This window comes from Clinocottus analis, unplaced genomic scaffold, assembly GCF_023055335.1.
Source record: "Clinocottus analis isolate CAN_PGR_092001 unplaced genomic scaffold, fCliAna1.0.p SCAF_16, whole genome shotgun sequence".
In the NCBI taxonomy this organism is placed as follows: Eukaryota; Metazoa; Chordata; class Actinopteri; order Perciformes; family Cottidae; genus Clinocottus; species Clinocottus analis.
Window position 1 is genome coordinate 9,444,114 of NW_027175887.1, and position 14,472 is coordinate 9,458,585.

Sequence of the window (14,472 nt, forward strand, 5' to 3'; positions counted from 1 at the left end):
CTCAAAACAACTGTTCCCCAACTTTCTTTTTCCGGGACTGTGGAAGCCTTTGTATATTGAAACTCTCTAATCTGACGACAAGCCAGCGCTCTTTTACAGGAAGAGGAAACGAAATATCTCACGCTTTTACAAAACCACTTTTTTTTTCCAATACTCATTCTTGTTGCACAGACTGAAGTAAGGTGGTGGAGATTTGCCAAACTGCCTTACAAGTGAATATGAATCCAGTTTCTTTCTGTTGATCCACACCGGCCTGGTTGTCCTCTTCAGTGAAATATGTAGACGAAATAAAACACATGTAAAACGCAAACGCTCATCATGGATCATTTATCACTCATAATCACGCAACAAGTTACATGCTGAAGACATTGTAATACTTTTGGATCTGACACTCTGTGAGTGCAGTCCAAGTTACCATGTCAACGAACCTCGCAAAAATGAAGCGGAAGAACTCATGATAGGTGTTTTAGAAAGATGACTCAGGTGCCTGATTTATTTTTTAGAGCACATTGTCCATGTGTGAAATGATTTTATATATATATACACACACACACACACACACACACACACACACACACACACACACACACACACACACACACACACACACACATATACAATCCTGCCCTCTGCTGACCGTTTCAGAGCAAAGCATCCTAAAACAAGTTTGGCGTTAAGCCTCTATTACTGTGCATAAAACACATCCTCAGTGGAGAAGTGGGTGTCATGTGAGAGTTGTCGAGAGACACAGTAACAGAATAAAAGGTCATCCCAGGTCACTCAATGTGTCACAATCTGCAGGTTGGGCACGCTTCCCTTTTCTGAGAACTCAGTGTGTGTCTCCTTTCTCCATAGTGAGAAAGAAACACTTTAACTGTACATTTACTTGTTAAAAATAAAGACTTTTAAAGGAGAGCACAAACATAAACTGTAATGTGACGAGACAAAATGCGACCAATAAGTCACAGAGTGTAAACAAACGTATTGCTCTCTGTGGGTTTGAACATTCAGGCTAATTGTTGCCTCGAGACGTTGCCAGAAGTCCTGCAGGTTTCAACGCAGAGAGAGCAGAGCAGTGACTACTAATCCTTAGAAACATGACAAGAAGCATGCATGCACTGCAGGTATCCCTAGGTCAATTTTCTGAGATTTATCCAGTGATTTTTCAACAAATAACATAATTAGCAGAGATAATGTTTCTGCTCTTTATAAATCAAAACCAATTACCCAAATACATAATTCTGTTGTTCATAGTATAAATATGGCATGTATTGTTTTTGTGGTCTACTGGGTTGTGCCGCCTGACAGCACTCAGTCATCGTCAGTACTTTCTTATTCTACACCTGTGCATGAAAACCAGCTCCGTACATTCCCCCAGTACATAGAAATACTGCTATCAGTCATTCAGAAAGTGAACTTATTTTAGATGACGCCCATTTCTGACTAAACGAAACTTTCCAAGACACGCGGAAATGAGAGGACAGCGGGACTGCAGATGTCGGTTGGTTCGCAGATGACATGAACGTCTGGGCTTTTTTTCCTTCTACGAAACCTGAAGAAAAGGGGTCGCGACGCTGTCAGCCTGAGGTAGGACTGCTGGCATGTTAGCGACAGCTTTATAGACCGCTGGAGGCGATAACGTTGGAGTGACACAATTAGCATCCAACTAGCTGGAGCGGCTGTCGGTCCTTTCTGTGACTAACAGCGGCGTATCAAACGCACTTGGTGTCAACACTTGGTTGACACGCGTCATTGCACCTGACATTTAGTATTTATTTGTTTTTCTGAAAAACGAGTCCAGTAGGAAACAGACGGCTAATGTTTGCTAACTGAACTGTTACGCAGCTCAGTAAACCGGCTGTTATAGAGCAAGTTGGTAAACCTCTCGCGAGACACAGCTGTAACTGTTGTTAATACACGTGTTGGTTTTACTGCAGCCACAGTGACCGCTACTGTGTGTCTGTTTAGTTCACTTTCTCAGTATTGCTGCTGTCAGGTGAGGGTAATGTTTGGCACGGGTCGAAGCAGGAAGTGACATTTATTGCAAACATGTTATTGGCTGAACTTTGGAGCCAAAAGCCAAAGATCGTGACAGGAGGAGGAGTCACTTGGTGCTTGAAACGCGTTGTCCCATCATCTAGTTTGGTTTCTATGAATATTCTTACTATTGTTGGTTTTCTCTACAGTTTTCCACGCACATTAACATTTCCACAAATAATACATTATGCTTATTTAATAATGTATTTAATAATTACGTAGTTTGGAACATAACGATTTGTGTAATGAAGTTCTTCTTGTATTTTGCATTATTTCCTGCACACCAATATTAACAGTAATGATTTTCTGACATTCAAATTGTGTGCATGTTCATCAGAAAAATAATCTTAGAAATTCACAGTTTAAAAGAAAGTTTATATGTAGGAATAGAAAGAATAAACAAAATGTAATGTGTCTGTAAACGTTTTTTTGTTTTGCCTGTCTTCCTACTAGTATGGAAGCACATTTTTCTCAGCTGAAAAAAAAGAACATCCTGTAATTCATCTCATAAATATGACCTTAGAATCATATTGTTTTGTTATCACAGTGAGGACATGTCCTTTCATATATTCGTGACCCCTGAAGCTCTGGATTCTCGACAGTTATGAAATATGTGTTTTGTCGCGTAGTGAGACCTCTTCGTTTTTTTCTTCTTTGGCGGAAGTGAGTTTCTTATTGGATGTTTGTCAGCGGCTCTGACGCGGGGCGTGTCGTGCAGGGTTCACCGTCTCTGAATGCAATATTTTAACCACTTAACGAAATGTGGACAGTCCAGTTTGTTTTATAAGACTGTTCTAAGTCCATGTCAGTAAAAGGAGCAGCAATGTTCAGGGATGTTGTTTTGCCGAGCTGTGAACGCTGACTCATGAGGCCCCAAGAGGCAAAACTGAAAGTGAAAGGAATCTTCTCCATGGGAGGACTTCATTGCAGTTCAACTTGTTCCTTTCATTTGCAGAGATCACTGATGTCCAAAGATGAAGTGCCCAGTTTGTAACCATACTATTTTGGAGAAGAAAGCCAAGTTCTGCAGTGAGTGTGGCCAGAAGATATCAGTCCAACCTGCAGTCCAACCTGCAAACCAACCTGCAAACACACAGGGTACGTTGATTCATTTAGACATGTGGTTTAACATTCTATATTCACCTGCAGGATTTGATTAATGAGATCCACACAATGTATAAAAGAGTGATTGTTATGTTTACAACATTGAGGTATACTGTAGATGAACAGTGATTTTCTGTGTGCCATGGAGTGCTGATGACAGTATATATTTATTCTATATATTGTTATGACATGAACCTACGTTACATTATAGTACTATTTAAAGCAAAATCAGAAAGTGGTTGACATTAATGTGAATAAATGTGAATGTGAAGTGTTAGTGTTATTCTCTTACCTCAAGATGGCATCGTTTCCGCACTATCTGTCCACAGACAGTAGGGCGTGTTAAACAAACAGCATCTTTACACACTTAGTGAGATTGCAATTAAGAACAGAGTCGTTGTGATCTACTTTGTGAAAAGCCTATGTTGAAAAATGCAAACTTGAGCCACATGACATAATGATCAAGCTTATGTGTTTTGTTTGTAACTGATCATAAAAAAATAGTTGTGGATTTGTGAAAATTAGCATTTGGCTGGATTGCAATTTGGGTTTTGGCAATATGCTGCTGTTGCTTTGTCGTTGTTATTTGCACTGTTTTTCACATATTTTAGATGCAGGTTGATTTTTTTAAGACTGCACTTTTTGTATCTAGATACAAGCGATCAGCCCAAACACTTGGTAGTAGACTCGAAAGGTACAGCTGAGAAATCTGTGTCTCAAGAAAACAACCCACCTGCGAACCGCAAAGAGACCAATGAATCCCCCCAACGACCAAATAATGAGACCAACAACCCAAAGAGAAAAGTAAGTGTTACTATCACTGTGTTAAAGAAGCAATGGAAGCTCTAGTGCCATCTAGACGTCAGTTTGTAAATTGCAACCAACTGACTGAATAATGAAAACAGTTGTGAATTCTAACTTCTAATTGCAAATAAATCCCCCTAAATTCGACAAACTGCTCCATCATATCATTCTATTATTTACTCTTAGTAGTTATCACAAGGATTGTTCTAACAGTAGATTCAAGTGGACTATTCTCATAATCATATGCTAATTATTTTTGTGTGCTCCCATCATTTGAAATAGCAGTGAGAAGAAGTTTAGTTCTTTAGAAATCTAAAATGTTTATCCGTCAGTAATATTGATAATATGTTGATGGTTTCACATTAGCACTAAAACTGGTTTCTACCTCATGGTCTTCATAGAAAAAAAACAAGAAAAAGAAAAAAAAGAAGAAAGACAACGAGGGGAAGAAGACGCAGATCGGGAGAGACTCTTCTGACAGCGAAAGCTCAGATAATGCAAAGGATGAAACACTGGACTCGCTGCAAGATGGGCCCGCCTCTCTAGAGAGCCAGCTCAGTTCCCTAACAGCTAACATACCTGCGGCACCAGCTGAAGACCCACAAGTGGTTCAGAGTGAAACATCTGCTGCCGCAATAGAAGCAAGACCTGCTAAGCAGCTTGAGGACGCTCCGGATAACCCCGATAAGGAGGAGAGCAATCCACTGAAATCAACTCCGGATCAGAAACTCAAGACTGCACCAGCTGAAGACCCACAAGTGGTTCAGAGTGAAAGAAGTGCTGCTGCAGTAGAAGCAAGACCTGCCGAGCAGCTTGAGGAATCTTCAGGTAACCCTGATGTGGAGAGCAATACAGCGAAATCCACTCCGGATCAGAAACTCAAGACCACACCAGCTGACACTCCGACAACCATCTCAGAAGACGGCAAGAGTGCCGCTTCTCAGTCGGGTTCAGGCAAAGGGACGCAGTCCACCAACCCTCAAAATCAAAAGACTGACAAGAAAAACTCCAAGAACAAGAAAGACACGTCCGCCACAAAACAATCCTCACTGGACCAGAATGCCAACGTGGAGCAAAATGTCAAACAGAAAGGACAAAGCAAGCAGAAGGAAAAGACTCAGCAAGATCAGACACAGAAGCCGCCTGTGGCTGCTGATGCAAAGATGGTTTTCGGGCCTCAAAAACCATCAACGGTAATTCTAAATATAATTAATGAAATTCATTATTGACAAACAGAAGCCATAATTTTATCCTTTTTAATGAAGAAGGGGAATTTGTCTATTTTCATGAATTAAAATGTATATTTAACATGCATGAATAATGCTACTTATGCAGGCTGACAGCGCCGGCTCCAGTGTGGACCCAGAGGGGACAGTAGAGCCCCTCGTGGGTCAGCAGTCTGGCAGCGAGCAGGACTCGACCGCAGCACAAAATGCAGATGCTGACAAGGGAAGTAAACATGGCGGCAAGAAGCCCAGCTCCCCAGCTGCCCCGCCACCCAAAAGGTAGTGTGTGTGTGTGTGTGTGTGTGTGTGTGTGTGTGTGTGTGTGTGTGTGTGTGTGTGTGTGTGTGTGTGTGTGTGTGTGTGTGTGTGTGTGTGTGTGTGTGTGTGTGTGTGTGTGTGTGTGTGTGTGTGTGTGTGTGTGTGTGATTAGCTTTATCTGTATTGATATTATGTTTCTGCTTTGTAGGACTACCCAGAACAAGAACATTGCTCCACGTGACAGACTCACAATTTACTTCCATGCAGTTCTGTCAAAGGACTTCAAATTTGATCCAAATGAAGATCGTATTTTCATCTGGGGCGGGCTCATCTTTGGAAATTGGGAGGAGAATAATTCAGTTGAGCTGTCAGTTACCAGGTACGTGTTCTTAATTTAACTGACTCAATTCAGCTAAAATGGCGGCTTATTTCATGGGCTCATCAAACATTGATACATCCAAATAATAATTCTTCCAAAATCTATTTTACTCTTGACAAAAACTCTTTTTAGTTTGCCCATTAATTCTCCTGCATACACTCTCCCCACACAATCACTGTACACATAAATACTTCATACTACACATATTATGCTACTTGCTCATTGATAGGTTAAGCTGCTTCTTCTCGTGGCAGAGTTGGGAATGGCGGTGGCTTTTGATGTGTCCATGGAAAAACTGGGCAGCTCCTAATGTCATATCTCACTGACTTATTAACAAGATGCACATTTGACGTCTTTTTTCTCCTTTTTCACACAGGGATCTTGGAGAACATGGTTTTCTGGTCGAGGGCAGTCTGCAAACAAGCAAAACTAAAGCTGAGTCTGTGTCGATACCATACAAATATGTTGTCTACAATCATAAAAAGAAAAAATATGAGTATGAGTACATATACAAACTGGATTCTACACATCAGATCACCAACAGATGCTTGTTTGTGAAACACCATCTCGTCAATGTCGAAGGTAAATGTAATCTTCACTTGGTCCGAGTGTAAACATGCGTACAAATGGCATCAGATTTTTTTATTTTTTATATTCGGATGCATTTCACACATTTAATTATAACTGTATCTTTTTTGTGTGAAGGAGACTGGCATCAATATGATGACATCATCTGTGCCGAGCCATCGAAGAACGTGTTAAAACGCTTTAAAGAAATGATCTGGCCTGATCAAAGGAAGAAACTGATTGAAGGCAGAGGAATTGCAGGGAATATAATGCTGGAGTCCATATTCGATCATCTCCGGAGCTGGACGGATACCAACTTGACAAGTTTTCTCATGCAGCTGAATCAGTTCTGTCAGGTTTATGGGGATCCTTTTGTGTTTGAAGAAAAACAAAAGAAATGGGGCTCTTTAAACTATGGAGAAGATGATGTAAGTATATCATCTTTGTGCACAAAGTCTAGATGCTCCCGTAGAGCCAACCTGACTTACTCTGGTATAATTTCCTAGGTGAAGCAGATGATAAAGGAATTCATGCTGAGAAAGGTGATTCCTCAGTTGCTGAAGGATGAAGAAGGGAAGATGCTGTATGTGAAGGATCCCATGAGAGCGGCTGTGATCATGCTCTGTGTATGGAGAAAGCTTAAATTAACACTGGATCGTGGTGAGCTCCATCGGCTCTGCAGTGTGCTCTGTTTACCCAAACTAGAAAAAGACGAGTTCCTCCAGTATTGGACAGAGTTTTCTAAGGATGTCGCTATCTTCAAAAAGTAGGTGCCTAATTTTTTCAATAATTCTTTAGCCTCATGTATATTAATAATCTGAAATGACATTCACAATCTACTGACTGCAGAGGAGCCAAAGGCTGTTATCTATTCAAATAACATTTTCTTTGTTTTAGTCTGCCAGAATTATTGGTGAATCTGATCACCTCTGTGAAAACAGAGAAAATGCCCAAATGGATTCTGGTACTACCGCTCCTCCACCTCCTCAAAGGCCCCATAAAGCCCTTTGAAGCAGCAACTTTTGGAAACTCAGGTATAATATCTTGGGCAGGTTTGCGAGACCTTGGAATTACTTCCTCTACACACATGAGCAGTCAAGATAGGAAGTAAGTACCTTTTGTCAGAGTACAGCTGACGTAAACATCTTCCAGTGTGTTTATTATTAAATGGATAGATGTTGCTCGACATATGTTTATTTATTCTTATGTTTTCAGGGGATTGTTGAATGTGGTGAAAAGCCACAGTCACTTGCTGGAAGTGGATGCACTTTTAGTGCGATGCTGCTTGCTCTTGATGCCATTAGATGGCCTGATGGACTGTGTCCTTAATGTCAAGACGGAGCTTTTGGACATACTTCACGTGTTCACCAACAAGGCTCCCCAAGACATTTCCTACAGTAACTTTCAGGTGAAGGAGGAAACCCGTTATTTAAATTAATACATCTCAGGGTTATAGTAAAGTTGTATTAATCTTCTTGGATTTCTGCTTTTCAGACAGTATCTGACATTCTCTCACACATCCAAGAACAACTGATTGAGGAAAAATACAGGTGATTGGCTCTTCTTGGTTTATCAGATTTGAAATGTAATCTTCATCAAGTTCCCTGGTTTAATCTTCTTCTCCTGTTTTGTTCGTAGTCATTTTGCTGTGGCTTATAGGAAAGATTGTCTAGCAACAGCAGTGAAACTGTTAGAGAAGATCTGCAATGGAGTTAAACCAGCATCGTATGGCCCTAACTACCTTGATATTCCTGTCGCTTGTGTGAATCTGGTTGCATCAGTGTCGGACTTTGTTCACTGTAACAAACAACAGGTATGTGAAGTGAATCTTATGAGGCAAGATGTTCGCATTTCAGGCCTAATTAAGTTTTGCTGATCTCAAATACTGTCCTATTTGTTCTCGTCTAGGAGATTCAAGAAGGAGAAAGAGAGCATCAATATGCAAAAGACTTGATCTCTCAGGCAAAGCATACGATGAGAGACTGGATCAGTCAGTCCTTCAAGCAGAGATTGCTGAACAGGAGTTTGTTTTCCCTGTTACGAGAAGTTGAGGCTACATCAGAGATTGTGGTGAGCGTTTTTTGTTGTGTTTTGTAACTAAAATGCAAAATGTACATATCATTGGTAGAAAAGGCTGGACAATGGTTCTTTTGTTTGATGTATTTTACAGATGTGGAACAATGTAATCTCCATCCAATTCAAAGATGAAGATTGCACAAAAGATTGGAGACAGACGTTCACAATGGATTTTGAGGGCAAGTACAAGCAGGTATGGGAAATCTTCTGCAAATCCCTGTTAATTTTTGTATTGAATTTTTGAACTATGAATAGTTTTTTAATCTTTAACTTGATTTTAGGAATCCACTGTGGATCAAATTGAATTCTACTGCACAAAGATGGAGGACCTCAGTGAATCCCATCCACACATTGCTGCGAGTATTGAGAGATGTGCTCTTGAGGCTGTTACATCGCTGTGCCAGGTATGAAGGCTTCTCATTCCCTTACCTTAAAGCAACGCAGACCTTCCCCCAACCACTGAACCAAATCATGTTATAAAGTTATTCCTATTCATCCACATACTGTAAATACCTGTACTTAATACAATCCTAATAAGGTTGAGTCTAATCTAATAAGACATTGATGAAATGCACGAGTAACAGATTCACTTCATCATTAAAAAGATGCACAGTAATGTTTAATGCTGTTTCATCTCAAATGCAGACTAAGTCTGAGGGAAAGCTGTTTGAGAAGTTCAAGGTAAACTGGAAGTTTGGGAAACTCATCTCGGCCATTATTGAGAAATCCTGGCCAAAGGACAGACAAGGACATTTTCAGGAAGATGAAGAATTGGTCCTTCAGCATCTGCTCTCCTGGACTGCCGCCAAAGACTATTTCCAACTGCATGGTATTTCTTCTAGAATAAATAAACTATTAAAACATCCAACCATTTAAAAAAAAACTGTGTAGTAAGGAGGTTGAATATATAGAGTGCTATGATCTCTAATTCATAAGATGAATAACCTTCCAACAGTAGAAATCCAGGCTTCAGTTTATTACTGAACTTTATTGATGTGACTTTAGAAAAACAACATAAAATATAATTTCTATCATTGCAGGTGCAGACGAAAAGCTGATTGAGACGCTCTCCCAAGATGCCAGGGATAGAATAGCCATAGCCATATCCTCATTCTCAGCCATCGTCAATCGACTGGTCAATGGAGACATCAAGATCAGTCTGCTCAGTATTGTTTTAGAGAAAAGAAATTCCTTCTTGGAGCTGCTGAAGATTGGTAATCTACTTGTCATCAAAAACTTCCCAAGAAATGTGTTAAACAAATTAATAATAAGTAACGTTATAACACGCTTATTTCTTAAGATTGCAAGTATTGGCCTAATGTATATATTTCCATGTGTGTGATTTGATATGCACAGATTGCCTCTCTGAGAGTGAACAATACAAGGATAATGCCAAAATGAAAAGGCTGTTGCAGTGCAGACAAGACGAAATGAAAGCTGTGTACCATGAGAAGGAGCTTGTGGACGTCCTCTTAACAATGAGCAACATACTTGGGGGATACATGACAGGTATGGCGAAGGAGCTGTCAGTATTGTTTGATCAAGCAGTTGCATAACATTTTAATGACTGCTTTTTTCTTTTCCATGATAGTTGATCTTGGCGACATGCAGGAGAAACAGCAGGTGAACATCGAGGTCTTGCCCCTGAAGGATTTCATGGAGGTTCATCCATTTGAACAACTGCCCTCTCCCCTGGCCGGTGTCGTCACATATTTTGACTTGGAGGAAAAAGTCAGAAACATGGCGGATGTCCTGTCTACCTTTAAAGACAGCCATATATTCAATCTGTGTTGGGAGAACAAGGCTAAATTAATGGCCGCTGCAGAAATGGAAGACAACGACCAAAATGAAGATGAAGTAGCAGACATTATGGCAACACCACAAATGATACATGATGACATTTTCGAGCCTTGCTTTGATGACTACAAAGACCTCTACACTCGCCTGAAGAATTGCAGTATTAGGCTCGAGGAGGTCAACAAGCTCTTCAGAGATTACAAGGGAAAGTACTTAGAGCTTGCACAAGACCTGGACATCATGTGCAGAGTCGATAAATCCACCGACAAACACTGGATCCACAGCCGGGTTCAACAGATCGAGCAGTATCATGAGCTTCACCTGGCTGTGGCTTCGGCTCAAATTATCATGAAGGTCAAAGACACGCTTCGTCTTCAAGGGGACTTCCGAGTTTTGGAGACACTCACAGGAGTTGTAAGTGGCCATGTTTTCAACTAAAGATATTACAGCTAAATAGGCTACACATCATGTGAAAACAAAAACCGGGCTAAAACCTCTCTCTTCTACCTTCAGAGTCATGCAGACTTTCAGACGGAGCCGCTCAATAGGATCGACAATGACTTGATGCAGGCAAAGATGGTCCTGGTGGACATCACTGAGTCCCGCAGACAGTGCCTAAATGAGCTGGCACTCAGAGGAAACTTTGTAAAATGGGTAAAAGATGCACTTGAAGGTAATTATTATTATTATTATTTGCTGTACTCCGAATGACAATTTATTTTAATCCTCATTCAGTTTAAATTGTTCAACAAAATTATACTTCTTTTCAGATATCAATGAGTTGAAGGTGTTTGTTGACCTGGCTTCAATTTCTGCGGGAGAGAATGACATGGACGTGGATCGTGTCGCCTGCTTCCATGATGCCGTCCTCGGCTACTCTTCAATGCTCTATGAGCTCAAACCAGACTCCGATTTTCTTGTCTTCAAAGAGGTCCTCAAGAAGCTCTGGAAAACTTTGGAGAATGACAGCAACTTACCAAAAAAACTAGTAAGCAGACGCTTTGTAATACTACTACTAAAGATTAAATAAACTAAAGATTTTAACTATACTGAAACCAGAGAAGACTCCAGACATTGACATTGTTTTGCTGTTATTCATTCATAATTCTTTAATGACTGGATAAGATAAGATTTTACTGAATGAATACATCTCTGAAATGTGTGATAATAGAGAATGCAAACAAATAAATTCCACAAACCCTCATATGAAAGTTATTATCATACAACAAATTAAAATTAAACTGCACAATTAACAATGCTACCTTTTTTATCTTTTGCAGCGGGACAGTGCTCGCCATTTGGAATGGCTAAAGACTGTGAAGGACAGTCACGGGTCAGTGGAACTGTCATCGCTCTCTTTAGCATCAGCTATCAACAGCAAGGGTATCTATCTGATCAGTGCACAAGGTGTAAAAAAGGTAACTAACAAAAGTACAGATGATGGCATCCCTATGTTCTTGCAGCACAGAGGTTGTCTCTGGGAAAGTTCCTACAAAATCAGGTATGAGAGTGTATTTCTGTTGTTCCATCCAGTTGAGTCTCGACACCGCCCTGAAGCTCCAGATTCCAGAGGAGCAGGATGAGGGTCAGCAGATGCGCTGCTATTCCCTTGAGGACCTGCGGGAGCTGCAGAACAAACTCATGCTGATGTCCGGGAAAGGAGATCAAGGGAAAAATGAAGTCGATCACTTTGCAGAGGTATATTGAAATGTATTCCTTTTTATGTCGTGGACTTAAGTCACTTTGTTTAGCATAGAATCGGAAGTTCTACTTTGAAGACTGCTAGTGTTTCTGTTAGTTGTACATGTACTGCCAATAATAACTATGGACCCTAGATTTTTGTTGCTTAGATGTTTTTTTTGTTTTTTTAATTTTAAATGATGATTAATGTAGGAAGTTATGAGCACATTTCTGGTAAACACCAGATTTAAAGCAGTGCTTTTGTGTGATTCTTTGTGTTGGATCTACACAACTAATCAATTAGTTGACAATATTATATAATTAATCAACCATTCAAAATATCTTTATTTGATGCCAGCCCAAGAGTTTTTTTTTTATCTTAACAGATTAATCAAATTGTTTACAAAATTAACAAAAAACACAATAATAATGATGATTGAAAAAACAAATAAAATGCTGAAATAAATATAGTTTTGAAAAGAATGGAACATAACTTATAATATCTATTGACATCAGCAGTAGCTTATAATATCTATTGACATCAGCAGTAATGGTTTACTTAATGCATGAATTGTAATTATGGAGTCACGCTCATTAGCTCAGTGTTTGACAGCTATCCTGCTGTACACAGTATTTATCCTAATGCATAGATAATAAATATAAAAGGATTTGCATCTGACTGTAGGTTTGTATTTCTTTTTCAGGTTTTTGCCAGTGTTCAAAGACTAGCTGAAGCATTCATTGCCCTCTACACTGCTGGGAACCCTCTGTTCAGACACTGGGAAGCTCAAATCAACTGTAGTTTAAGCAGTGATGAACCCAGCATTATGATGGACTTCAACCTGGGCAGTGTTCTCAGTGATGTTATTGTGGAGGGCAACATAGAGGAGCAGCTTCCTGAGTTTTGCAAGAAAATGGAGAAGTGTTTGGACTATTGGAGGGTTTTTGTGGACAAACAGAGGTCCCAGCATTACTATCTGAACTACTATACAGCTGAACAGATTGTCTACCTCTGCAGCAAGCTGACTCAGGAAAATGTGACCAATATGGAGGACCAAGTTCTCATGATGCTCTCCTTTGTCAAGCCAAATTGCACAGCCTCAGACTTGAGGCAGGTCTGGCATGCACTCCAGTATGAGATCCTCACCAAACCACATGAGCAAAATGAAGACATTGAGTTCCAGACTTTTGTAATGGTGCCAAGTGAGCTGGGAGACCCAGACTTCACAAGCGAGTTTGCTCTGCTAAGTCTTGTGGAACAAGCAAATGGTTCGCACAAATTTGATCTGATGTGGAATGCTTATATGAAAGACATGAAGAACTTTCTTCCACACATTCTTGATATACACAATCTCGGAAGACTGTTAGAAATACTGGCTAACAAAGAAGATCAGTGCAAAGAAGACATTTCCGACAAAAACATTCAGAATCTCGTAGTAAGGTTGCTACCCAAAGGCATGGCCACTGGAAATCCTAACCTTATTGTTTGCCCACATGATGAGGTCCTGACATCTTGCATCTCTGTTTACATGAATAGCGAAGGTGAGACACTTCCCACATATGACGAAGTCCTCCTGTGCAACTCATCAACACCATATGAACAGGTGGAACTATTCCTCAGACGTTGTCTCGGCACAGGCTACGACGGAGAGAAGATATACTGTCTACTGTATGGCGATCTGCTCACTTATGATGTGAGCTCTAAAGTTGAGAACTTTTTTCAGCGAATAAAAATGCAGAGTAGGAAAGACTATAGACTTGTTATCATCTGCAGCTCGGAGAGAGAGCATGCCTACCTTCCTTCAGCCTTCAGCCAGTACAGATTGCACATGGTTCCCCAGGAGCCATTGGCAAGGATCCAGCGGTACCTCTACAAACACTATGTTGTGCCAGAAAATCAATGCAATGCTGCAGCTGCATTCAAAGAACGACTGTTCGTTGGTGTCGTCTCATCCAAAAGGGCTGGTGTTGGTTAGTATATATGTATTGTACTCAGCTATTTCAAACGCATGATGGTGAATATTTCACTCCCAAAATTATTACTATCTTTTAATTATTACTTTGTTTTTAAATTGCAGGTAAATCTCTGTTTGTCCAGAGGCTGTATCAGAAACTTAAGCACTCAACCAAAAAGCCATCAATGATGAAATGCATTCGCTTGATTGAACCAAATGTTGATGAGAATGTCATCCTTCAATCCCTGTTGGACACCCCGAAGAGGAACAAAGAGCTTACTTTGTTCCATTTTGACATCACATCAGTGGTAATAATGAGTTTCAAGTTATTGTTTAGCTTGATGTAATGTAGCATTGTTCACAGGAAATGACTTGACATCTTGCATACGATGTTAATGGGCTGTGTTTTTTTATGATTTGAAAAGGTGCAGAAAGGTCTCGATGAGTTTCTTTTCAAATTGTTGATTCTACGCTATTTAATGGACTCCGAGGGAAAGACTTGGAAGTGCAGTGACAAGCAGCTGTATGTCATAGAGATTTTGGAGCCAACTGTCTCAACCAGAAATGATTCACGGCAGGTAAGAATTTT

The 14,472-nt window shown here is 40.2% G+C and overlaps 1 protein-coding gene across 3 annotated transcripts in view; it reads left to right on the forward strand.

Annotated features, from left to right (window-relative positions):
- Positions 1-1,469: 1,469 nt before the first annotated feature.
- Positions 1,470-14,472, forward strand: part of rnf213a (ring finger protein 213a) — a 29,733-nt gene continuing 16,730 nt past the window's right edge. Inside the window, exons 1-27 of one of the 3 annotated variants that reach the window (XM_068578023.1) lie at positions 1,470-1,587; positions 2,993-3,135; positions 3,794-3,945; positions 4,347-5,138; positions 5,281-5,450; positions 5,638-5,808; positions 6,185-6,390; positions 6,514-6,803; positions 6,882-7,141; positions 7,273-7,482; positions 7,591-7,783; positions 7,870-7,925; positions 8,014-8,188; positions 8,284-8,445; positions 8,546-8,644; positions 8,733-8,855; positions 9,097-9,280; positions 9,492-9,665; positions 9,808-9,960; positions 10,043-10,662; positions 10,762-10,921; positions 11,019-11,236; positions 11,529-11,666; positions 11,782-11,946; positions 12,633-13,899; positions 14,007-14,191; positions 14,309-14,461. In XM_068578023.1, coding sequence (XP_068434124.1) covers positions 3,012-3,135; positions 3,794-3,945; positions 4,347-5,138; positions 5,281-5,450; positions 5,638-5,808; positions 6,185-6,390; positions 6,514-6,803; positions 6,882-7,141; positions 7,273-7,482; positions 7,591-7,783; positions 7,870-7,925; positions 8,014-8,188; positions 8,284-8,445; positions 8,546-8,644; positions 8,733-8,855; positions 9,097-9,280; positions 9,492-9,665; positions 9,808-9,960; positions 10,043-10,662; positions 10,762-10,921; positions 11,019-11,236; positions 11,529-11,666; positions 11,782-11,946; positions 12,633-13,899; positions 14,007-14,191; positions 14,309-14,461 — 6,600 coding nt within the window. In that variant the 5' untranslated portion in view covers positions 1,470-1,587; positions 2,993-3,011. Of the gene's footprint in view, positions 1,588-2,768; positions 3,136-3,793; positions 3,946-4,346; positions 5,139-5,280; positions 5,451-5,637; positions 5,809-6,184; positions 6,391-6,513; positions 6,804-6,881; positions 7,146-7,272; positions 7,483-7,590; positions 7,784-7,869; positions 7,926-8,013; positions 8,189-8,283; positions 8,446-8,545; positions 8,645-8,732; positions 8,856-9,096; positions 9,281-9,491; positions 9,666-9,807; positions 9,961-10,042; positions 10,663-10,761; positions 10,922-11,018; positions 11,237-11,528; positions 11,667-11,781; positions 11,947-12,632; positions 13,900-14,006; positions 14,192-14,308; positions 14,462-14,472 lie in introns of those variants that run through there. The other 2 variants (XM_068578024.1, XM_068578025.1) reach the window with 2 other exon arrangements.